Below are 27,359 nucleotides of genomic sequence, written 5' to 3' on the forward strand. Positions count from 1 at the left end.
AAGTCACAAGGAGGGAGTCGATACGGTTTAAAACTTCAGTCTGGAGCGGGGGTGAACGGCCCCCGCTGACTCCGAATGAATTGATAATGATCTCTGTCTTCAATTAGGCACCATCACAGCTTAGGTTTTATTGCTAGTTCATGACAAGTTAAAAACATTACGACGGACACATTCCCACTCGAAGGGTTACCAGTAAGATGTCGCAACGTTCAGAAAAACAAAATCCTGCTTCCATCTGCTGTGGATTCTTGCCAAGAGATCTGCGGTCAAGAATTTAACACATGCTGATTTTAATTGTGTCCTAGTGTCAACTGGGGAACCCCTTTCTCTCTGATCTATTTAATTGTAAAGCATTAAGATAATTTAGTAATGACATTTATCCACGGCTGAACAACACATCTTCTGATCATGAGTTAAATGCCTGAGAAAGATGTCATTTAGTAAAAGGCAAAATCATTACAGTAATTTTACATTGATTAATCGCATAATGATTTCTGTCTTGTGATGTAATGACTCATATGAGCAAAAAACAGTTTTGTTCATTGATTGTAGTGATTACCAGAAGAGCCCCAAGGCAAAAGATAATGCTGAATTGGAATTTCCCACGATAAAGAGGTATGCTGCGAGTTGCGTGCACTTTTCCTTGGCGAAACGGCATTGTAGATGGTAATAGCTCTTGTCCTTGTCCAAATGGTCCCACAAGAGACATTTGAATTATTCACAGTCTGTTAGGTTTCAGAAGTTCTCCAAGAAAGTCTTCGCGGCTGATTCAGTGTAGACTGAGAACACAGAGGCACTAAAATGGCACAAAAATGACAAAAAAAAGTATCTTAGATATTTAACTTATCCCTTCGTAAGAAAGCGTAAGAAAAACTATACCGTATTTTTTCGGCTGCGCTCATTTCAAGAAGGCGAAACATTTCCTAGTGTTCCTTTAATAAGCATTTCCTCCTTTCATGAGCGAGCAAAAGATGTGAAGCTACAGGAGAAACAGAACAGAGGGTAAAAAGATCAACGCCGCAATTACTGGGGCTCCCGCAGGACGTCGAACTAAAGAAGGTTTTTAAAAGAATTAGAAAGTTCAACCCCCTGCTGTGGAGCAATGACACATCTGTGGAGAAATGAGTTCTTGCAGGGGGAAACCTTTCCTTTTTTTCAGGGGAGAATAAAGATGAGTGCTAAGCTTTGGTTTTTCCCACAGGACTATTTGTCTCTTTTCTGTCGTTAAGCCATTAGTGCATGATGGGAAAAGGACTTTTTGATTGGCCTAATGGTGTAGGTATTGGCTCCTGAGACACAGAATGTGAGGACGCTCAAAGGATGGAGGAAAATAAGCACCGTGCGGTACGGCGCAGCGTGCGCAGCTCCCAAGGACCGTTGCCCTCTGATCTGCTTGTTGATATGTGGAATGGTTGCAATCAATTAAATGTTCATTGTGTCGGAGCAAAACATTTGGGGGATTAGAGAAGTTTTGTTATTGACTGTCTTAGCAACCCAAACAAAGAGTGTCTTGTGCTGTTTAAGAGATGTCTTAAATTGGCCGCAAAAGATCTTTATAGGCCATGGAATGATGCGGTCTGTTTTGATCATAGTCACGTCGTTTGTAAAATTGTTCTCTGCAGTGCGGCATTAGCGGTTGTTTATAATGTACACTAGTTGTTGGAATTAGAAACATGCAGAGTCACTTTGAAAACAGCGCAACAGGAAGTGTTCTCTTTGATGGACACCTGTAGTTGATTATTCATTTCAACAGCGGAACGTGATTCCTTAAAATATAAATGATCTCCGTCAGCAACCGCAGATGTCGTGTTGATAAATACAAGATAAAATTGTATACTTGCTGATGGATGGTATATTTATTTCAATGGAAAGTTGTTGAACATTTTTGAACATTTGCATGCTATGTTTAATCACAATGAACTTCGTACCGCAATGTACAACTGCGCTGGCAATTAATGCCTGGACATGTTGAACCGGCGGTTGGGACATGATATCCGAAGCTCCCCCTACTGGCCCTTCATCTCTTCTTGAATCAGAGGAGATGTTCGGTTTGTGCATCACGGACGCTTTCCGTTGGTACTGATATTCAGAGAGTCCTGCTGTCGGGTACTTGCCCAGCTGCTGAGTTGGCTAAGCCATGGCTATTGAAAAACAGCAGAGCGTTGCTTGTTTTCTTTACCGCTTGGGTTACTGCTCGCTATCACTAATTGAGCAGAATTACACCCGCTTGCTTGCTTTTCTTGGTACTGTGAAAATGTTTGGGTTACTGCGGCAGATGATATGACTATAAAGGTATGTGAAGCAGGAGGATGTATTAGAGATAAGAAAGTCGTTTGCCGTTTGACAAATATTTTGATGGCAGTGTGCCACAGTTTAGTATAGAGTACAGAAAATCTGCCATTCTTGGAGGTACGGTATGATAAGAGGTCTGAGACCACCAGTGAAATGATTCTAGTTAGCATGTTTGTTTCATTGGTACATACGTAGTACAAAAAACATTTTTATTGATAATATCCAAAACAATTGTACTAAATAATAATTTTTATGAAACTGCTTTATATATATATATATATATATATATATATATATATATATATATATATATATATATATATATATATTTTTTTTTACCAAAAGTACAAAAGAAAAGGTTTATTTGTAATAGAAATCTTTAGTACCATTAAAGTTGTCTTTACCATCACGTTTGATCAATTTAATGCAACCTTTGTGAATAATTCCTTATTGTTTTTAAATTAAATGTAAAAAACCCTAAAACCTAACAATGAAAACATTAACTAAATTCAACTAAATTCCTTTTTTTTCAATTACATTACATTTAACAGTCCTAAAACCTTTTGTTCATATATAAAATTTAAATACATTTTTTAAAATCCTATATTTTCATTGAGGCCTCTGACTTTTGCACCCCACTATATATACATACAATATACAGAAACAACTGTGTACAAAGTTTGTGGTGTGGGGTCATCACAGGGGATTTCCTCTCACGCCGAGGCACATATTCCTGATTCTGCACAGATCTGTGCTTCTGTTATTCATTCGTGAGCAAACCGTTTACCCAGAGAAGAATGAAAGCTCCATTCCAAAATGAATTCTGCATGCTGGTGGTTTCTGATCTGGAGAGAGAGAGAGAGAGGGAGAGAGAGAGAGAGAGAGAGAGAGAAGAAAAAAAGAGGAGAGAAACTGGCAGACAAAGAGTATAAAACCGAGGGAGACGTTTCACCTGTGAATTGCGGTCATTAAGATGATGGTGAAGATAACAGAAGCAAGAGTTACTCAGGGGTCATTGGCTATAAACAGCTGGACATGGTGAACGCTTCTGACCTTACAGGATGTCTACATCAAGAGTCTATGAGTAAACCTCCCACGATGCATACTAAATCTGTCCGAAAGGATTCTGAATTAAACAACAGAAAGGTCCAGCAAATGAAGGGTTTTGGTGAATTAAACAGCAGCTTTTGATCAGCTTTTTTTTTTTCAGAAGTCACTCAAAGCACCCTGACATCAGCTATAACTATCTGAAAAAAATTAAAACGACACTGAAAAGCAGATGCAGGCATTCCCTCTACAAAAGAAAATTTGGTGCACTCTGGGACACCAAAATAATCTACGATCCCTTTTATCCCTCTGCGCATCAGTTCTTCCAGCTTTTCTCTTGGAATGTACAACAAATCTCTATCCGTAAAGACCACCGCTTTTCAGAAGAGTATCTTCCCACTTCAGCCAAGCTTTTAACCCTCATACTAATCTCTTACGACTGTCTGACAGGTGCTGCTGCATCCTCTCTGAACTGTGTGCCCTCATTCATTGATTGTACTGCGTTGATTGAAAAACACATTTTTACTAGACTATATATATATATATATATATATATATATATATATATATATATATATATATATATATATATATATATATATATTTATATTAAATTCCCTTCATTCCACTCTATAAGTTGTGACAATTTTGAAAAAGTGGAAAAAATTGAGAAAACTACATGGGACCATTTCATTCAAGTAATTAAAAACCCCCAAAACAAAACAATATATTACTACATTTAGTTGTTACATAAAACAAACTTTTAGCTTTTTATGGCCATATTTGAAAGTCGTTTCTTAATTCTTTTAAGAATAACTATTATTTATTATTATATACACAATATTATTACTGTATTATCAAAATATTGTTTTAGCTATAGCCCATCACACAACTGAACATATCGACTTTACCAAAATCCCTTATGAAAATGAAGTATGCTAAACTGAATGTTGAATGTGGCCTACTTCAAATCTTAAAAGCACATAAAAAAAATATCCATGCAGATAACAGAATATGAATGACATAAAATGTTAATTAAGTGTACTTGAAAAGAGTGAACTTTCATTACCGTTTCTCTACGTGCACTTTGTAATAATGTCAAATTAAAAGGACATTTAAAATCATTACGTTTTAATCATATTGTTTTAATTATCTTGTAATTACATATATATATGTAATTACACGGCATACAAATTTCAATAGAGAAATAGTTTCAAAGACACCATTAGTAATTATGAAATTGTCCTTAAGTGGGTCAAAGAACCCTCTAAAGTTCAGCTAACTACATATTATAAATTAATCTATATAATACCTTTTCATTTCATTGTAAATAACACAAAATTAAGCGTTCGCAAAATCACGCTCAGCTTACACTTAAATAAATTATTTTATTTCGGAAACAGGCCCACGTTTCTTTTCCACAAGTGACATTATATAATACCATTGTTAGGTAACTCACTACACTTTAATTTGGCTGTGCTTATCTTATGATCCAAATTACGCCGTTTTGTCTTTCATCGGTGCGTTTCAAAGGCACGACATTTTCTGATGTGGCTCCTGTGAAGCATGCAGCCATGAAATGAGACAAATAGCTCCATCTTGTGTTGAGCGGCAGGAAGTGTGGCGCATTAAGAGCGCGTGCGCGCGCGCGCGCGGAGGTCGGCGTTGCCCTCGGAGACCGTATGCGTGCAAACCACAAATCCATAAACACTTTATTGCAGGTCTATTTTGGAAAGAGCGAGTCTGACCTAACCGAGGACAGGGACTCGATTTCCATCTGGCGATTCCAGTGCGGAGAGCACGCAAACAGCATTGTTTATCGACGCGGACTCGCACGCTGGTTGAGTCTGCGACTAAGCTGTGTTCTGGAGATATTATCAGCACTTAAAATCCTGACATTGAAAGGTTAACGACCCAGCAGGAGCACTAAACTACGTTTATCCACAAAGAGAAATTGTGCAGGTAATTGTGTTATTTACCGAGCAGAGCCGTTGCCATCAGGCGAGGTGAGGCTGTTTCGGCCCTCCTCGAAACCGCTGAACTTCCGTGCCCTGTAGCGAGACGTAAATATTACTTAGTGGAAAAACCTCCAGGATTGAGGCGTTATTTGTTGCAATTAAAAAATGTTAGCAGAATTTTACCTTGAAAACGATTCGGGTTAGGTCGGTTTTTGCGGGACACAAATTAACTGCATTGTGGGATGACAGTAGCTCTAATAAGCGTGATTTAAACCAGCATGTTCAGAGCCAGTGCTACAGTGCTCACGCAATAACGTGCAGTAAAATAAAAAAAATTAAGTGATTTTAACACTGTGACTTAATAAATTTACAGTAGGCCAATATGTGGCCATGCTAAAATCTTTTATTATAAACAACGCCATCAGGGTGAGCAACAAGGAACGTGTACCTGGGTTAAAAAACAAAAAAATCAACAACTACAAATTAAAGTTATTCTTGCCGTGCATTCTGGGAACGTAGAGTCACAGCATGGTATTACGGAAATCCCTCTATTACTGTAATGAGTGAAGATTACTGTAATGCACTAGACCTGAACTGTTAAGTCACAGTAGTTGTAATAAAGTACGGCAGCTAGTAGCCATGAACATTGCATAAATACAGGTTAAATTTTGTACAGTGCAATCCTCCGTCCCATCATGCACCTCACAGACTCACAGAATAGAGTCTGACAGGGCCTAAGTTGTAATTAGACCGATTACCTCCCGATAAAATCTCCTGCAGTTTCAGAGCCTTTATTCACAGCTCGACTTTTATGAGTATGTCTTCCTAAAGCAAGCATCTCTATTTAGATAAAGACTGGTTGTCAGAACAAGGGGACGCATAGTGGTATTATGTTACAGTTTTATTCACTCGGGCTATCTGCCACACACATGCACCTGTGTACACATGCACATAAAACAATTCTTGTCCGTGCATTCCATAATAAGAGAAGCCACTTTTTCCTCTATACTGATATAAATCCTAAAGCAAAATCTCCATTACTGCAAATATGTTGAAACATAAATTCATTATTCAACAGCTTAAATGATTACCACGTCTATGCTCGCAGCTAGAGTTCACGGCCTCTCGTCTTAGCGTCTTTGCACCTCATTGTCTGGGTGATCAGAGGAAATGAGAGTGTCTCCCATCATGCCGTGTATCCACCCACAGTGGCAGGCTTTCATTAGTGGCCTGCATGTTTTACTATGAGCAGGCAAAGACAGAACAATTGTCTCATCCTGCACATTCCACAGCCACTGTGTGTGTGTGTGTGTGTGTGTGTGTGTGTGTGTACACTAAAACACAGCAGCTATATTAATACCAACTCTTCTATAAATCTATTGGCTGTCTGCGGTATGAGTGTATGATGGGCTGTCTATGGTTGTGTGTGTCTCTTTCTGTCTCTCATTCCCTCACCAATGCTCCTGGCACATTCCCGTTCTCCATCTTCCCCTCTATCTTCAACACTGTTGGCTAAGCAGCCCAAATTCCTGGAAAATATGAACTTGTGCCGTCTTGCAGGACTCATACTAATACAAAGGGAGTCTTTTCTAACTGCGTAAATAACTCAAAACAACACCTTTCTTCTGCTGAGTGGCAAAGCGATACACTTGAAGCTGAAATCTCTGAATTGCCGTTGCAAGAGAATGAGGTGGGAAGCATTGAGCCTTGACCCTGTGTGAAGGAAGCCAGTTAGAACAACAATTGTACGATTTGTTTAACGTCAATGAACGGAAAGTGTGACATAAGCTTCGTTGTGGTATATATATATATATAAACACCTTAGACTGAAATAGGATCATATCTCCCAGTCAAAACGTCATGTGAGAGTTACAACATTTGACCAATTTATCACTGAGAAAAAATGAGAGAAATGGATTGTCACCAGATCTTGTCTGTCAGTCTGAATATGTTTATTTGTACATTTTATACTAAGTGACTCACTTTGTCAATTAAAAGTCAGATAGATAGATGATAGGTAGAACTACTGTTAGGACAAAATAGGAAACTAGGAAACAAGTTTTTGTGTATTTTATTCAGTGATGAGCAGCTATAAGAAGGATTCTCACTTCCAGTCTTCAGTTTTTAAAATCTGAAATCTTCCTTTCAAATGCATTGTGATTAAATATCCAAAATATACAGTTCTGGTATGAATTATTGCAAGGTCGCTTTATAAACAGTTGTTTTGAAGAGCAGTAAATAATCTCTCACATCTTTCCACCATGTTTTTTTTTCAGATATGAGGTTGCGGAAGAGAGATGAACTACAAATTTAAGATAAATAGACAACGTCTAAGATAAATAGATATGAACTCAAGTCATTCATAAGACAAATTTCATCTTAATTTACATTTAGCGGACATGCTGTCATTTTTCAGTCCATTATACTTATGCACCTAAAACTAATGCATGAAAAATTATATTTCTCAATGGTCTGTGGCTCACAAGCGCAAACTCAGATAACCAGATGCTACCTTGTGAAGGTATTTTCCAAAAATGCAATACATTCCAAACAAAGGACAGGGTGCTTGAGATTAACACTTGATGAAAGTCTCATGGCTGACCCTGTAAGTAGCTTGTGAAGCTCTGCATTCTTTATGTCTGTTTCTTGACATTTCTGATCTCATTAACTGTACAGACTGCATAAATATTATATTTCAAACATAATGCATTTGGATGACACTAAAACAATTGAACATGGTGTTGAAATGATGACCTGACTTGATTAAAACTTCAGTCCAGTGAGAGATCCTTTGAAAAAAAACATGAAAACAAAGAGGTGATAAAACAATGACAATTTTTCATTCGTTCCTGTCATTATTGTCATTAATGATCAGTTATAATTGTTTTTGAGAACTGTTGAGCAGTTAGTGTACTGAAAGGTTTTCAGAGCATATATATGAGGTCAACATTATAAGAACTCTTAAAAACCAACACAAACTGAAACAAACCACTGAAAATGCATTATACTAAGGAGCAAACCGATGAAAAATAGTGATCAGTATCAGTAAAAGTGCATTAAAAGCCCCATAGATTAAATATCTCACAAAGATAAAGAGTTTTTACATGTTGCTTCTCTTGCATTTGCTTTTTACCTTTGAGTTTAAGAGTAAAACAGGCTTTTACTCTTCCTGTTAAAAGTTCTCAAAGTGCTTTTGAAAGAAAATGACAGGGCGTTAATCGCAAAAAGTAGTCATGATGATATGAAATGCTTATAAATAACCGTCTTTGTTTCATATCCAGCCTGCTTTACAGAGCACATGCCTAATATCCCTTTCTTGATGTTCTGTCACTTCAGAACATAAACAGTCATTACACCATGGCTGTGGTGCTGATGTGGATGCGCTTATGAGTCTGCACTCATAATATACTGTATAGTGGGCTGATCTAACATAAAATACACACAAAAGCCCTCTGATGAGAAGATATCTGAATGTCTCAACTTCACAGCTGAAGAACCCCTCCTAAAATCTAAAATAGTCATTGAGACTGGCGCTCCTGGGTTTTCTAAGGGGTGAATCACAAGTCAGACACTCCTCTAGGCTTTCCCAAAGCCTCAGGGTTTGAAATGTGTACGCATGAATCTGGAATGTTCTAGATTCTTTTGTTCTTGTCCTCGCTCTTCTCATTATCCCGTTATCAAGGGTTCTCGCTTAGTGACACAAGCTCAGTTCCTTCCTGACCAAGCACTTTTTACACTGGACCACGCAGCACCAGTGGAAACGGCAGAGACAGTTTTCCTCCAGGACCACCGTCTCGTCGCGGTGGCCCCGCTCGCAACACAGAAGGTCACATCCGCTCACGTCCAGCGCCGTGCTGTTGCACATCCGCCCGCGTGTCCCCAAAGAACCTGTCTTACGATTGGGCAGGCAGAAGTCCGGCGACTCGGCCGAGTAGATTAGATCTTGCTTGTCTGGGGGTTTGATGTTCTGCCCGACTGGAATGAGAGTCTTACCGTCATTCCCACCCATCACTTTAGATGCCCCGTTGAAGCGCTCGAGCAGGCGGTCGCCCACTTCGCGGAAGTGAGGCATTTTCTTCCAGCAGGTCCTCAGAGTGCAAGAGCCAGACAATCCGTGACATTTACATTCAGTTCTCATATAATTCTTCACCGCCTGCAGTTCAAGACACAAAGATAGTTCAATGAGATAAAAGGAGAAGCTATTTAGAAGGAATTTACCCTCATCTCTCCCCTCCTTCTTTAGCCTCTAGCCACTCGAAAACCAATCCGAGAGCTTGAAAACAGATTCATACAGTTCTATACCTGTTGGAATTAACATCTGATAAATGCAGCGTTACCATTTTTCTAACTTTAATTCCAAATAAGTCGCTGAGGGGCATTTGAGTCCTCTTTGACGTAGAAGAAAATCGGCCAAACATGTCTATATGACCCCTTAATGCTTATTTACCTGTGACTGACCCCATGCTAAAGGGACCTGAGGCAGTGAGGTAGTGACCCTTGGAAGATGAAGCACTTCTGACACCAGTGAATGACTAATCTGAGGATTTGGCCAGTGGCCGACTGATAATGGCTTGAAGCAAACTGTAAATCTGACTTCTTTAGAGTTCTGAATAATAATGACCTGTAAAATAGTAAACTGAGCTAAGAGTAGTTCGCACTGATCTACCACACACGTGCACCACAGGTTTCTGTTGTACAGTAGGCATCATTGCAGAAAGGTTTCCCCTGTCTAAAACCTCTAACAGACACACTCCATATGAACTTAAAGGATTAGTTCACCCAACAATTAAAATTAGCTGTGTTTTGAATTAAGGCCTCCTGTTGTGAATCCATGAGATTTGTAAGAAAAACATCCACATTTCAAAAATAATAAAATATTTTCTCTGGTATCTGTCATATGTGGATGGCATTCTGGTGGATGATGCATCACGTGCCAGATATGCTAATCTTGCGAGGTTTTTTGCTGAAGCAAAAGTAAAACCAGTCTACTGTATATATATTAAATCTCTCCAATATTTGTCTTTACAAACCCTCGGTTTGTATTTCTAATTCTTGAGCATCGTTTTGTTTTGTTCTAATGCCGCATTCATCACTAATCACCAGTGCCACGGCCATTTGACAGAAAAAAAAAACAAATTATGTTTGAAATATGGATATTTATCATACTAAAAAGCATGGATTCACTACAGGAGGCTTTTATTTACCCCCTTGGCGCTATGTGTAAAGCAAGTTTTATGTGTTCCGGAAGGGTGAAACAGAAAGACCCACCAACTGCAATACAGAGCTTAGAAGTGGCAGGACAAATTTGAATATAATTCTAATTTATTTGAAGATGCTACATGTTTATGTATGGGCTTTTTCAGTTATTTCGATCTAGCGGGCAGCAACAATTCCCACAACGATTACATATTTGGTAAGTAGGCCGAGAGAAGGTCAGTTCAAATGCGTTTTCTATCACCTCTGAAGGTGGTCAAAAGTGAACAAGCTTAAAATGTTTTAGCATAGTCCACTTTTGACCGAATCGATGAAAACATGTTAATACCCGATGTAAACAGGGCCTAGGATGGCTTGAGGGTGAGTAAAATAACAGGCTAATTTAAATTTTTTGGTAAACTAACCCTTTAAATTTTAGTATAGTGTTTTAAATTGCACACTATACTAAAATATGAAAGAAAAATGCAAACATACTAGAAATTAGAGGTCCATAAGAATTTGAAATGTCTTTTTAAGACTGCTATGGTCATGGACTGAATTTATTTATGTGAAATATTATTACAATTTAAAATATTTTCTTCATACATTTATTTTAATGTTATTATGCTAATTTTCAGCATCAATACACCAGTCTTCAGTGTCACATGATCCTTCAGAAATCATTCTAATATGCTGATTTGCTACTCAAAAAGATTCCTTTTTGGGATTATTTGATGAAAGTCTAAAAACAGCATTTATTTGACATTTAAACCTTGGAAATGGCTTTAGTGTCACTTTTGATCAATTGTTTTTAATAAAAGCATCAACTTTTTAAAGAAATCTTACTTAGGTCTGTCATTAACAGTTTGTTATATGTTAATAAAAAGTGTATTATATGTAGATATCATTATGTTAACACACCCAGTTCATTTAAAAAGTAGACAAAAAGTCATAATTATTGGGGTCTGCAGTTTGTTTGACTGACACTTGTATAATATATGTGTGGGAGTATATGATTTATTTATTTAAATACCTGCTTCGATAGTCACTTGTATGTAAGTGTTTTTTTGGTTTTTGATCAACACAGAACAAAACAAAGCATATTAAATAAATGCATACACATTTTAAATGAATTGAGCATGCTCTTTAATTTGAAAGCTCCAGCTTTAAAAAAAAACATCACTCCTGTAACTATTAAATGGATCAGGTAACAGGGAACAGAGACAGTGGTGATGTTGGGAAACCAGTCCTTACTCAGTTCGTAGTGCGTTCTCCAGCCTCTGCCAAGTATATTTCCATAACATTTCCTAGCTTTTCCATGCTTGGGCTTTTGAAGTGCACCATCTGCTCATCTAAGCTTGACTATCTTTTAAGGGTTGTACAGGCAAAACAGCGCACGACTGTGCTTGTATCATCTATGCATCGATGCAAAAAAACTATCCTCACTGATATCGTACCAGGAACATTAAAAAAAACATCTACACCAAACCTGCATGAGGGTGACAGGTACTATGCGAAACTGCCTTCAACAAACTTAGCTAGTCGTCCAAATTCCTAATTTAGTTTATTGTTGATGTATAATAAGGGCTGTGTGAACTAAGAACTAAACTCCAGTTCTCGAACATGCAACTAAACATATCACTATGACAAAGTTTCATGTAACTTTTTTGGTTTTTGACAGTATATTAAAAAAATAAATAATATCTGTTATGGCTAATCAAAATATTCAGCAGTGATTACTTTAGCGTTACATTATCTTTCAAAAAAATCACTCTAATATGGCGATCACATTTGGTTAAGTTAATGTGCCCTTGCTGAATAAAATGAATAATAAAAAAACTCCCAACACCCCAAACTTTTGAACGCTTGTGTATGTTAACACATTATTCTTGCTTGATATTGTTATTTAATAGGTCAGATTAGCACTAAAACACTGTATGTGAAGATAAAGATGAAATATCGTACCAGTCGACCGGCTTCATTATTATGAAGGTCTATGAGCGTGCGGATGTCACTCTTGCCCTTCCTCCGCCTGGCGTCCATAAACTGCTTGGACTTCTCATAGCCGAACTCCACGTCGTCTCCGCAGCCACCCCACTCCCACTTGACCCCCTCGGTTGGGCCCACACTGGCTAAACGCGGGGGTGGCCCTCTGCTCCGTGTGGCCTCGCAGCCGCATTGCAGCAGCTCCCCCATGCTGCAGGCCTGAGTCACTGCATGCGTCACACCCGCCGCCGTGATAGCATACACAAACGCTGTCTCTCGGATGTCTGTGAAGACACACACACACACACACACAAGGAGACATCAAAGAGAGCTTCTGATTGTTGGTCAGGCTGGGTTACACAGAACTCTGATAATTAAAGCACTTTAGATATCCTGAAGCGGCATTGGGCTATTTCTGTTCATGCACAACAACATGCAGCGCTACAGTGGCACAATAAGCCATACGAGGTCATGTCATATCAGACCAGAATAAGCTGCATTGAGAATTGGAGCATATGCTACTTAGGTCTTGGGCCATAATTTTTTCTATATGCATGAACTCTTTTTCAATTAAACAACCCCCTAAAAATCAGGTTCCCATGAACCTAAAAATACTACTATATTTAACTATATTTCTCTTGTTTGTCACAATGTAACATAAACGTCCTACATTGTAAGGGGAAAAAAAGAGGAAAATGTACTGGTCATTTTTAGCCCTAAACACAAATTCGAAATATAACGTAACTTTCAAATTTAAAATAACGTGTAAAATAGCTAATTTCATTACAGAAATCTCCTTATTATTAACACTGGGCCATGTTTTTTAACACAGACTTTCTTTTTTAACAGACAGTGCTTCATATAAATTATATTCTTTATAGCTTTCTATTTATCAAAGAATCCTGAACTCAGAATTTCCAAAAAATATATTAAGCGGCACAACTGTTCTCAGCAACAAGAAATGTTTCTTCAGCGGCACATGATTTCTGGAGGATCATGTGACACTGAAGACTGGAGTAATGATGCTGAATTTTCAGCTTTGCCATCAAAGTAATATAATACAAATTTTAAAATATTTTCAAATGGAAAACAGTTATTTTAAATGGCAAAAGCATTGTTTTATTTTTATTTTTATTTTTAATTACATTCAAGAAAATGTCCTGTTACTCTTCCTGTCAAATGTTATTTTGAAAGAAAATGACCAGTTGACTGGAAGTATTTATTAAATGCTAACATTTAATAATGTTAATTGAAAACAAACTCTCTGCAATAACAGAAAAGAGAGAAGGGAACAAGAAAAGAATGGAGAGGTTGGAAATGACAGATGTGTTTAGCAACTCGTAGTAAGGGAGTTGAAAGGAATGACTTTTATCCTGTGTAAACGCTGGATGCAGTGAGCGTGCAGTCACTCCTCAGCCCTGTGCCAATTCTGCATTGCATGATTCAGTGAATGGGATTCATTAAAGCCAGTGAAATGGAATCAGAGCTCCGTGCGCGCACACACACACACACACACACACACACACACAGACAGATATTAATCCCAGCTGTCCATTCCCACGCCCACTGTCGTCTTCATACTGTGAAACAATGTGTGTGTGTGTTCCTGTTTTGATACATGACAGCACCCCACCTGAAAACACCTGTAGCCTTTGGCGCCAATCAAGTCTGCATAAACCTATCCAAAGGTTTATGACAGTTCTATCCAAAGTGTCCTAAAGGAAAGCAGCCTCTCTGCGACACTGTGGATCCTCAGATTATGTGGATATACTATATATATATATATATATATATATATATATATATATATATATATATATACATATATATACATACACACACCTATATTTGTATGCGTATATTTAGGGGACAAGTAATATTTGTTCTGAGCAACAGTATAAAATTTATTATTTAATATTTACAAATAATCTCTATAATCATTCCTTCATGACGTGCACTTATCTATTGTCTTTCCAATATCTGTGCTTATAAAAAGCACAATAGAGACAAAGCTGTGCGAGCAATTCAACATCTTATTTATATTTATGTCTTAGGTACATAGTAAATTGATTAATTTCTTAAACTACTATATAATACTAATAATATAACAGTATAAAACTATTATTATTATATAATGCTAAAATATATTAGTTCTTACAATGCCGTATTTCATTAGACTTAAATAAGCATTTTATTTTACTAGTTATGCAGTTTTTGTAACAAGCGAATCCAATGACTGAAAATATTATTATAAATTGTGAATAAAAACAGATATATAAACCTCACATAACCCTGTTGTGCATTACTAAACAGTGAGCTATTTGGTTTCAGTTCAGGATGTCATTAACCACCTGCATGTGTATGGCAGGAATCGTTATATATTCACTTTTTTTCCCCCTCTTTTTTGATGCATGCTGATATTTCGGAATAATTTAGATCGCATAATGCCTACAGTTGAACAGGGATCACAAAAGTGTCTACAATACAGTAAATATATTGTGACAAGTGACAATGTTGGTAACATATCGCAAACCATTTAGTCCAATTAAACTCTTAGACATCTAAATGTCACATATTAGTATATTTCAACTGTTTATGTGCTGTAAGCCTAAGCAATAACAAACATGCAGGTAACCCGTATAGCTCAATTCACAAAGAAACGATTCTTACCGATGGGTGATGAATCCACCTAATGAATCTTTCCCTGCATATGCTCAAGGTAAAAATAAAACCGCTACATTCAAGGCCCAGAAAGGTAGTAAGGACATTGTAGCATCATTCTTTGAAGCTACAAGAATAGTTTTTGCATCATGGTACTCTTGTTAAAGCAATTTTTAAAGAATTTTCTCATTGAAGTCATTTTTCGTAGCTTTGTGACATAACGGTTGAACCGCTGATGCCACATGGACTTAATGTCCTTACTACATTTCTGGGCCTTGAACGTAGTTCCATTGCTGTCTATGCAAGGTCAGAACACTGAATTCACCAAAAATATCCTAACTTGTGTTTGAAGCTCTTACGGGTTTGGAACGACATGAGGGTTAATAATTAATGACAGAATTGTATTTTTTTGGTTGAACTGATGTCATCATGCTGGCTTGTGGATAAGATTTAGTCTAAAATAACAAGTTGATTAAATTCTTTAGAACAGAGAAAATCCAGAATGTTTATAATCATTATTAAAATGACCATAAATAAAATGTACTAATTTCCATGACTTTAACAGACCTAGAAGGCTAAATAATAATAATACTAATAATAAATACAGAAAATCCTGGTATTTTTCAGAGTTTCCAACCCCATGGGAACCCTTCTATTACCTCAACATTTTTGAAAGTCAGAAATATCATGAACAAACTATATTTTGTAAACAGTGTAACATCCAGCATTTGAACTACTACAAAGACAAAATTCGCCCATCTGGATCCACGATAATTTAATCCAATACATTTATAAGACGGAGGTTGTCATGACAGACAGAGGGTAAAAAGTCTCTTGATTTCACCTCCCTCTCTTATTTTTTCCTCCAAGACACAAATTCCAAACAAATTTTGTGCAGCTGTCTATGCCCAGGCCTGCCTAGAAAAGAGAGAGAGAACTTAATGCCAGAAGGGGCTTCTGTGAGAATTAGCAAATATTTTTTTAATACTCAATCTTTGAGTCAATGAAGCATGGGGCTGCAGGATGAAAAGAGATGAGAAGGCAGGGCCCCTCCAGCGGCTCCACCAGTGCTGACGGGCGGGAATCATTTTGATTGATTTATTTTGCCACCATGTGCTGCCTGCATGCAGCGAGGGTTGAGACAATCTCTAATGCTGCACAGATCTTGTTGCATACCTGGGATCCACTTTTATCAACTGAAGGCAACCGCAGCAACACACACATACACACACACACACATCCTCCTGGATAATATGAGTAATTCTCAGGCTATTTCGCCTCAATTTCTTGGTATAAACAAGAAAGAATAGTATAGGCACAATTAGTACATTATGCATTAAATACCAACTACAGAATATAACAGAGAGCTGAAGCTTAACCTCTGCCATCTTTTTTAAGTGGACTCAGATTCAGAGTTTGAAAATTCAAACTGTAGTGAGCTCTGACATCGAATGTCTTAACGCTCAACAACCAAAACTCTTGCGCGCACAAGGGATCCATTACATCAGGACTGGCTGTCCCTTTAAATGATAACACATATTCATGCAGTCCTTCATGCTGAGTGCACTGGCCTCTGACCTATTCCAACAGTGGGGTTTGAAATAAAAAGTTCTTGAACAAAACTGAAGAATGCCATGTGTGTTATGTGCTTTGGTTTGTAGAATGCATTAGGGGTTTGAAATGGGATTATATAGAAAAAAAGGAGCGTTTATAGTCTTAATGCTTGCAAAAAAAAATGGTCTGCCTCCAGGCCTGAAGATGTACTGTTGAATTGTTTTCTGATATAAGCTTACCTTTTTATCTTTTCTCTTTCTCTTCCTCTCCCTCTCTCCCTGCTTTTTTTTTCAAATGCACGCGAGCTTACGAGTTCAAATGTGAGTTCACGATCACAGCTATCAGAATGCTGAAGATACCAAACACATCTGCTGAACAAATGGGCGATATGTGGAAACGAGGATGTTATTTCTGATAGTAAAATTCAAGAGAAACTCTGAGTCCTATTACAGAATGCCAGGGGAATCATCTGAATCAGAACCAGAATCCAGAATCATGAACCTACTATATTGCACTTCTGGCACACTTGGTGTTTTATTCTAGATAAAATTGATATTTATTGAAATTGATTATTATATTGCATATAGGTGTGAGACAGAGAGATTTTAGCTTATTATTATATACACTACCATTCAAAAGAAAATACTTTTTAAGGACCATATATATATATTAGTATGGGAGCATGCTTTTTTGCCATTCTGAGACCTGAACCTGAGGAAAAACTTCTGTGCATCAGACAATGCGCAATACCAAACACATTTATTGACACAGACAGAAACAAGAGGTCTTGACAGCAAAAATAATGAGGCACATTCCTGAGGTGACAGGGCAAATTACGCACACACGGCGTCCTTATCATTTCTTGGGTTTCTAATTGGAACCGCATATTGTCTCTGAGCGATTTTAACGACTTCATTACAACCTCAGAGACAACATGTAAGAGCAGCCGGCAACATTTCCAGCAAATTCTGGCATTAAGAGGCCGCTCCCTTGGGCCAAGAAAACAAGCTCTGGTTTACATGTTTGAATAGGGGAAGAAAATAGCCCCCAGTTATTTAGCAATGGAAGAAATATGTGAGACACTTTGTACAACCCTATCACTCGGTGCAGGAAGTGAACCTGCCTTAGCAGAGATCTCAGCTCTGACACGTGGTCATTAGAGCCAAGTCTCACGGTAATTGTGGTAAAAACAGAAGAGCACTTAAGCCTCACCTATAGACACAGAGGAATTTATGATTAATTTCCATTTTGCGAGGCAGTCTCCAGTGCTCAGTCTAAGATGGGCTGATGCAGACAGAGGAATCATGTTGCAATCCGTGTGTGAACACGTCCACACTGGAGGCCAAATCGTGAACTCTCAGCTCCAGACCTGGATATGACAAGCCTGCATCTTTCTACATCACTGTGATATGGGCATGTCTAAAGGGAAATCTCATGTGAAATTAGGCAAAAAATTCTACTGACCATCTTAACCTCAAACCCTGCTGGCTCAGGGCAGTCCTAGGTTCAGCCAAAGTAGCGCCCTCTACTGGTGTCAACCAATTAGACTGTTTACAAACAGAAAAAAATTCACTTCCGACATATTCATTAACGATTGCTCATGTATGCTCATCGCAAGCCAAAAAAGATAGACTGTTAGATTAGGATTAGTAGAATAAGTTCACAAGTTTCTTATAGTTAGTAAAAACTGGACTGTCAAAATAAAGCGTTGCCAAAGTAAACTGTGGCCTAAACTACAAGATTAATTTACATTAGGCTGAGTCATTCCTATTATGTATCAAAAGCAAAAAAAAAAAAGTTTTCAAAATATTAGATAATGACAGACATCTTAGCATCAGCACCGCCGCTGTGAGGCAGAATAATTGCCTCAACTGAACAAGGTTAATCCAACGTGAGAAGGGAGGGGTTGAACCCTGCGAACGGCCTAATAATTGTAGAGGCTACATTAGTTTATTACTCTTCAAAGGGCTGAAAAATGTGGCGGATCAATGATTATGCAATTTGGGGATCGTTTATAGAGAGCAATTTAACACAGAAGAAAGGCACTGAGGTAAACCGGACACAACAGCTGTCCTTGTTCTCTCTTGAACTTGGATCAAACATGCTGAAATGAGGGCACAGGTCTCTGGGTCTTCAGGGGCAGAGTTCATGGCCTCAGATAGACGTCTCTGACCCATAATCGAGATGAAGATTGATTTGTGAACTCCATTAGAACACATGCTCACCTTGCTGGAGGATTTTGCCAAAGTACTTGTTCTGGCTGGTACAGTTCCAGCGTCGAAAGCGGAACTGGTATTGGCATTCTCGCACGCCCAGCTTAGCGCCCTTGGCCACTTCATTGACGATCTCTGGCTGGGTCTGGCACAGTTCGGCCTGCTTGCCCGCCAGACGCTTGGTCTTCCTGCAGATGCTGTTTGGGTCCATGACCAAGGGACTCCCCACTGCCCTGAAACGAACAAAGCTTCATCAGATGACTCATCTGAACTACACAAGGTTTCACAAGATAAAGTGCGGTTATCTCCTCAAACCACACGGCACACAAACCACTTTAAATGATGTAGAGCATTATAAATTTAATGTTCTGTTGCTTTACCGCAAGGTTCACATTAAGGTCTGAGCCGATCCTCATTCGTTTAGGGCTTTTCTTGGTTTTTAGGCGTACTCATTGTTCCTTGCAGATGACAAAGAAAATATACAGAAAAAAGACAACTACTAGAGTCAGACACACTATAATGTCAGCGGTAATCGAATTACCCCTTTGAACATAAACAGATAACATTTAAAGCAAAAAAGCTGCATCTTAATTGCTGGGTTTTATCAAAAGTGACGACAGACGTGTGTTTACACTTGAATCAATTGTTTATTTCAACTGCTAATGGGAGAAGAGGCCTCAGGTCCAAAGCGTTGAGCGGACTGCCAGAGCTTCCCGTGACAGTCGCTATGACGTAATGTGAGAACGGCACAATCCTCCGGTTCTTTCTTTTTAATAACTCTCGCCGTATTGCAGTGGAGTTCAGCGGCTGTGATCCGTGCAGCTGAAGTCGGTTTTTATCATTACGTTGTCGTATGGGGGAGCAGAGCTCTGTGCGAATACCTCATTGCTTTTCATTCACCCCTGTCAAGGCTAATCTTTCAGACTAATAACATTCATCTGCCGTGCGAGTTTGTTTTAAAAAGTCAAACCGACACTCTTGCCAGTCGCCTTCCATGGCGGTCTGATAAGAAATATGAGAGGGGAGATAACAGGCTTTACAAGTGATGCATCCCATCTTGATAGGCCTAATATTTCATTTACATACGACCATTCAACAGTCTTTGGACACAGAGCAGCGTGAGTGTGTTTTGCTGTGATATATGCTTACTTTTACTAAAGGGCACTGAAAAAAATTATTTTATATAGTACATTTATTTTAATTAATTTTAACTCATTTACATCTTTTTTTATTAGTGCTGTCAAACGATTAATCGTGATTCTTTAAATAATATATGTGTTATGTGTATATTTATTATGTATATATAAATACAAACACATGCATGTATATATTTTAAAGAAATATGTTATGTTAATATAATAAATATATTTATATATAATATCAAATAAAAGAATATAGGTATAGAAATGTAATTAAACTTTTTTAGATATATACTGTATGTGTCTTATATATAAACACATAATAATTACACAGAGCACACACACATATATTAAGTAAACAAAAACGTGTTCCACTGAGGTAAAATAAGTTGACAATATGTGGTCTTTCTTCGGAATCACACATGTCTATCAAATCAGTGAAGGTCAGACTATTGTTTTTACAGTTTGAATTTAACCATGTATTATGTTGCAGTTCCTAATAAAATTACAGGCCAGTTGGCACGCACTCGCCAATGTCAAATTTTACTCTCATTCGGCGCCTGAAGAGTGTTCATTTTGGACCCTGCCTATAGCAAAAAAATTTTGCAAGAGATGTTTTTGCAATCACTGCGTCTTATGCATAACATTAATGTAAAGCAGTATTTATTCATCACATATACCCGGTAATACCCGATATTATTAACAAGCACGGTATTGTATGTCACCATATTATTAAGGCAGCAGAAATTGAAGAACAAACACAATCTATCCTTAAAAATAGAAATAAAATGTTGATCTTGTTAGGAGGAATATGTGATGCATTGTTGATGCATCACCAATGTTTAAACCCTCCGTGACTCCAGATTTCTGTTTCATCTTTTGTTATTATTTATTGGCAACGCATTTGATCACATTTCTTTTATTATGACAGTCAGACAATGTTTCTCTTCAAAAGTTTTGAATCAAAGTTTGCTTCCAATTTAATTTTGACAGTCTAGCGCCCCACCAGGAAAAGTCTGTGTCAAGGTTTCCATAGTGCTGAACGGACAGGCATGTAATAAAGCCTCTATTAGTATATCTCACAGATCTTGATCTATGATGCACACAGCCCTGCATGATAATAGCGTGCAGATACAATGTTGTCCCGTAGCCTCTGATTATCTACAATCCTATGAGCTTCTCAGCGCCAGGATCACTGCTCAAATAATGGAACCACATTTTACAGCAGGAGGTGTAGACTCGTAAAAGAGCAGACAGTGTTGGAGCGACTCTCACTTTCCAAGTCCTGCTTCACTGTCAAAAGGGGCGAGGCAAAGCACTGGCTTTTAAAGGAAAGCTTGAATATCATAAAAGCGGCCCTGGGTTGCATATGTGGTCACGTTATGGCTTGGGTGATACAGAGATGAAGATATTCGTCTGATGAACCATCCCTTCCTTGGCTCTAATCGAAACCAGCCACGACCAAGACATAACAAAAGACAAAGGAACATGCCTGCAGAAAGAGTCAATCTGGACATGATGATGACTATTCTGAGACCACTTCTGCCATTTCTCATACAACATACAGTGATTCACATTAGGATCTAGGAATAACAATGGCATCTAAGCAGAGGAAGACCGCAAGCCCTACACAAACTATTATCCTCACGACTTTATTCGAACTTCTCCTTTATCTGGTGAGACTCCTGGATGTGATAAGCACGAGATGGGGCCTAATCATAACATGGAAAAAGATGTACCCAACTTGTGCAATCAGGAATATCCAAAAACAGCCACACTGTGATGTATGAGAGAGATAATGCAGAGGGGGAAACGGAGGGGGGAACTGTGATTAAGAGAAGTTATCCAAATAATCAGTGCGAACATACACATGCACATTCATCTATTCGTAGACCTGTCATCCTCTTCGCCTGCTGAGACCTCAGGTTACATTATGAATTGCATGGTTACAGATAAGTCTTTTCTTTTTTCACTTTGTGAAAGAGCGAAATTCATCCCTACTTAATCCCCCAAGTATGCTGGATATGAAGTCAGTCACGACAGGGCTGGAACTGCACAGAGTGGCTTGGGTTCACTTCTGTGGCGCGTGGCACAGAGCCATGGCACAATCTCCTCTTGGAGCGCACCACTAAATCATGCGAGTGGAACCACGGCGCTGCGCAGCTCCATCACTACGACGCTGTCTGTCACACACAGATGGGACAGACCCAAAGTACAAGAGAACAGCAGACGCATGCTCGAGGTGAAACACTGTACGTGTGCCAAACGGGCCAAGCAGCTGTCATCTAATCGTTATCTGATCCATCTCTCAAGGCAGCTTGATTGGCTATCTCTCCATTCTCCAAATGAGATTCACTTCTCCCAGATTGGACATCGGAGAGGAGACTGTGCAGTCCGGGATGCACTAATATACAATGGTTGGGTCCAATAGAAGACCTGTGAGTGGATAAACAATTACGAGTCTGTTGTCATTTATTTACCCTAATGTCATTCCAAACATGTGGGACTTTCTTTTTTTCTGTACAATAGAGATATTAGTGAAAGCCAGTATGGGCCGGTGTTGTTTTTTTTGGACTCCACTGACTTTCGCTGTATGGGAAAAAAAAACTGTTTGTCTTTATTGTATCTGCAAAATACATGATTAGTTTGTAGTTTTGTAAAATGTAGTTTTAGGCATGTATTTCTTTTGCAGAAAGAATAAAGTCAAACTTTTCTTTATTCAAGAGAGGTCAATAAGTTCCAAAAAACCAACACTGGCCCCGTGCATAGGGTAAGTGAATTATGGCAGAATTGTAATTTTTGTATGAACTAGGGGGGCATTATATGAACTAAAATAAATAATTAATTAATTAAAATATTGTACTTTAATTGAAATGCTAAAATACATATAAAACTGAGTTGTAAACTAAATAAATTTTTTTATTAACTGAATATAAATTTTATTAAAAATCCCCTATTTCATTGCAACATTGAATTAATATTGTTATTGCAGCCTATTGTTTAATTAAAGAAGATGGCTCTTTAAAAATTCTGGAACAAATACTATTATGGATAATTAGTTTAACAAATTGACATTAACATTAAAATGAACAACATTAACATTCATGCATTTGGCATACGCCTTTATCCAACTTTCACTGCAAATCTTTTTTCCAATCGGATCCAGCATTTCCCAGAAATTTAACCCATGACCTTAGTGTTTGCTAGCAGCTTTCTTTACTATTTATGATACAAGAATACAATAATATTTAATAAGTATATTTCACAACTATGGTGTTACTACTAAACATACAGGCTTTATTCAAACTTCATTTTGTAGATAATTTCGGTATGTTTGTTTGTAAACAATCTATCTAATCAATCTAAACAATCTAATCATTCATGTATTTTACAAAAGAACCTTCATATTTGGAAAAAGCAAATCATATCCAAAATGTGGCTTACTGTTAATACATCTGTTAAAAAGAAATGTCTGTAGCTTTGTAGCTTCGTAACTAGTAGCTTTGTCATTATTACAGCAGAACATTCCAAAGAAAATATTATATGAGGGCTTTTGAATAGTGAATTGGATAATGGAGGCCTTCAAATCAAAAAGGTTATGAATCACTGATTTGATAGAATCCGGTGATTGGCTGAGAGTGTATTCACACACACACACACACACACACACACACACACAGACATAAAAGCGAGAGGGAATGGCGCGTGCACAGGCACACCTGTCCGACAGACTCCTGGCAGATCGCCAGCACATGACCCCAAAGACTCCAGAAGAGGTGAGGCTTCCCATCGCTTCCTCAAGCACTCCGCTCTCAGCCCCGCACAATCAGAGTCCTGAGAGCCAGTTTATCTGCCTCCGTTTCATCTCCTTTCAGCATGTGAATGGCACGCTGTCTGTCAGAGACCCTCGGCACAGCCCAGTCCCAGACGAGAGGTTTGTGATGGCATGCGTCGTGCCCCAAAGAAAGCATCATTGTCTCTGCAAACTTTTTTAGACCTCCAGGTGTATGAGAGAGACAGTGTGTGCGTAAAAAGTGTGAATGGAGCTTTAGGAGCAACTGACTTTTTATAACGTGAAACCTTGAAAATGTGATTGGCTAAACAACACCTTTGTTCACGATTTTGGATTGTCTCTGTTTAGCAAACAATCTCCCTCTTGTCAAACTCGTGCATTTCAGAGTGTTAAGGGAAGGAGTAGTTTACGATGACACCCACAGCCCCGAGGTCCACCTAAAATTCCAACTCTGACCCCCAATGTGTCTACCTCTGAAACAGAGTACAGCTTAACCCTTAGTAAACCTGTGATAATTGAAGCTATGATCAACAACTTACATGAAAACAGTAGATTTCCCAAATGTGTTAAGTTATCTATAACTGCTAAATCGCCTGAATTTTAAAGTTTAACTAAACACATTTAAAAAGTTATACCTTTGATTTTTTTTTAATATAATCTATGAAGCTATTTACTGTCAATGATTTTGTTTTTGTGAGAAGTTCTCAGTGGAAAGAGTATATTAAAAATCTATATTTTTATAGAGTGAGCAGTAAATAAGGCACATTTAATATACATATATAATATTGAATTTCATTTTACCCCTGTAACTCCATTACTGCACCATATGCACGCTAAACAATAAATGTGAAACAGAAACGAAATGCTTTACAGTCAGGTGCTGCAAAATAACTTTCAAAAGTCCCACAAACAGATTTTCAATCTAGCTCTTTATAAAACAATCTGTAGCCTATAGTATATGCTGTACCACTCAAGCAAGCAACCTACTGCACCTATCTGAAGAAACTATACGTAACGAGAACTTTTATAATCTCTAGAGAACCATAACCACTCAAGAAGCAACAGCAAGAAGTTCCATGATAAGAAGAGGGGGTTTTGCCGAGCCTGAGAACTAGGCTATTTATCGTTAAGAGTGTCTAGGGATGTTTCTACACTGAATAATTATGTGATAACCCAGAACGGTGTTGTCATATTTCCATATTCGATCATCTCTAAACTAGCACGCTGAAGTTCCTCAATAATCCCACTGATCGAGCATTAAACACGGAGCTTTCTAAAGCAATTTCTAAAGGCGATTGAGCGCGCGCCTGAGATATTACTTACCACCAGAGCCCGATAATGTTGACTGGACAAAGCAGGATAAAGAAGAGGGCAAGTTGCGTTCTGGAAAGCGGAATCGTCATTGTCAGATGCCTTTTGAAAGACAAAAGTATGAGGTCTGATGCTGAAGAACTAGTCCGGAGATAAAAGAGGCTTGTCCTGGGAGAAAGTTTGGTGATTTCTGAGGAGATTCAGCACCCCTGAATAATACACTTCCAAGAAGCACATCATCTGGTGAGGACGATCGCAAAATCCGCTTGAAAAGTGGTCAGCATCTTCATTCTTACTTCTTGGAGATCTTCATCCAGCAAGAGCAGATAAAACGAGGGGGAAATCCGGGCAGAAGCGCATTTAGATTTTGAGCTTGATGGAATGCAGTCTAACCTCCTGAACTGCTAAAATGTCAGAACTTTTAAAAAGAGTTTCCGTTTTGGAATGCAAAATATTCAGTTGTTCTTCTGAAGCGCAGAACTGTGGATCTGAGTGCCATGTGCTGAACCTGAGTGCGCGCGCTCTTCTGCGAGTGCTCCAGATCTCATCCTGATCCAAACAGGTAGACGTCTAGGAGGCATTTCGCGCTCCTCTCGTGCACGCTTTTTTCCTGCCTTCAGCTGGGGACCTTTTTCTCGTGGTGTTAGAAACTCAGAGCTCATCACCCACTCAGTGACGTCGCCCGGGGCTTGAGTCAGGAACCTTGTCATACAGGAAAAAAACGGTTCTGATCTACAGTTTCTGAAGGATCAGGTAGTACACGACACATTAGCTTACTAGATAGATAGATTCCCATTTACATATATATATATATATACGATTTAGCACGAAGACTTTAACAAAAATATACACATATAATATAATAATATTATATGACAATGTAATCATCTCTGAGAACTTTAAAGACATTTCTACAGTCAGTCTGAGCAATGGTGACACACATTATTTTAGTATTAGGTTACTCGCGCTCAGGTATCCAGTGTCTTTTCCAACTTACTCCAAATGTCTTGCTCGTTCAGAATCATTATCAAATATTTTAGGATTTATTTAGTTTTATAAAGACAATCCAAAAATTCTTAAATTCCATTCAGCTTGTGCTTTCGCATTCCAGCCCCCATTGTTTGAATAATGATTTATGAGTATATCAAATCATAAAAAGCAGTCATATTTAGCCTGTAGTGCATTTAAAACAAAGCCATGAATCTTAAACATTTGGCCTGTAATAGCTGTCCTCTCATCTATCATCTGCAAAGATCTGCATTATCACCCTCATTAACTGTCCTCCCAATGTAATTTGTGGCTCTCAGGACAGTTCTTCATTGTGATGTTGTCTTCATTTCGCTGTACGCGCTCTACCTCATCTATCCGATGGCCAGGGGGTCCCGAATTGAAATCCAAGACCTCCCTGCTCTTTTGAAGTCTCACTTCGCTATTGGATTCAGATACAGTGATGTACTGCATCACATACAGGTACAATCAAAGATGGAAGCTCTGGATCTGTTTTCATATCTCGTTAGAGATAGCCGAGAGCAGAAAGGGGATGTGATAGGCTGTTTATCTGTTATCTCAGGGTCAGGTCTTTTTGATTTTCACTCTTTGTTTTCCCTCCAGCTTCAAAGCTGCAAATATGGAACAGTTTTGTCTGAGCTGCAGGTGTGTTGCAGTTCAATTTATCATTACATAAAAGAGGAAAGATAACCCGCCTGCCTTGTCAGATAGTTTAATTGCACACAAAAGGCAATCAATTCTGAACTGAAGGCAAATAAATTTACTGAAAGTTAGTGCATGTGGCATTTTGTACAAAGCTGATCAATTAGCGAAGATGATGCACAAACCTAATCATTTTAATAAAAAGCATCTAAGACATGTTCTTGTTATTCCTCTAGTTATATGAGATGAAGAGCCTTATTTATATTAAAGAAAGTTATGAAAAGTACTTTATCATTTCCCATCTATATATATCTGCTGCATAATTGGAAACATGGCTTTGACAAAACAGACTGTGTGCTCTTTCTCCCTTTCTCTTTTCATACATGTGTGTGTGTGTGTGTGTGTGTGTGTTTTGTTTGGGAGGAGCGATTCTTCATACTTGGCTTAAACTTTATGGACAATAAAGATCCCATTTCAAAGTACAGCAGGGTGTTGAGCCTGGGGTCTTGGCTGAGCGTTCCTGGGAACAGCCCTCTGAAGACCAGGAGAATATCTTCAGCTG

At 38.3% G+C, this 27,359-nt stretch overlaps 1 protein-coding gene across 1 annotated transcript; it reads right to left on the reverse strand.

The window, feature by feature from the left end:
• Window positions 1-7,361: 7,361 nt before the first annotated feature.
• Window positions 7,362-25,877, reverse strand: wnt6b (wingless-type MMTV integration site family, member 6b). Its single transcript, XM_043248305.1, has 4 exons — window positions 25,160-25,877; window positions 18,917-19,137; window positions 12,456-12,760; window positions 7,362-9,450 (listed from the first exon to the last, which is right to left on the reverse strand). Exons 1-4 carry the CDS (start codon window positions 25,237-25,239, stop codon window positions 8,989-8,991), a joined length of 1,068 nt encoding a protein of 355 aa, XP_043104240.1. The 5' UTR covers window positions 25,240-25,877; the 3' UTR covers window positions 7,362-8,988.
• Window positions 25,878-27,359: the final 1,482 nt, after the last annotated feature.

The sequence above is a fragment of the Puntigrus tetrazona genome, chromosome 9, assembly GCF_018831695.1.
Source record: "Puntigrus tetrazona isolate hp1 chromosome 9, ASM1883169v1, whole genome shotgun sequence".
In the NCBI taxonomy this organism is placed as follows: domain Eukaryota; kingdom Metazoa; phylum Chordata; class Actinopteri; order Cypriniformes; family Cyprinidae; genus Puntigrus; species Puntigrus tetrazona.

Excerpts from the sequence above, each read along its gene's own strand:
- wnt6b (XM_043248305.1), bottom strand. The coding sequence starts at position 25,239 with ATGACGATTCCGCTTTCCAGAACGCAACTTGCCCTCTTCTTTATCCTG. Across the intron at positions 12,761-18,916 it reads TGGCAAAATCCTCCAGCAAG|ACATCCGAGAGACAGCGTTT; the intron begins GTGAGCATGTGT and ends GTGTCTTCACAG. Across the intron at positions 9,451-12,455 it reads ATAATGAAGCCGGTCGACTG|GCGGTGAAGAATTATATGAG; the intron begins GTACGATATTTC and ends CTTGAACTGCAG.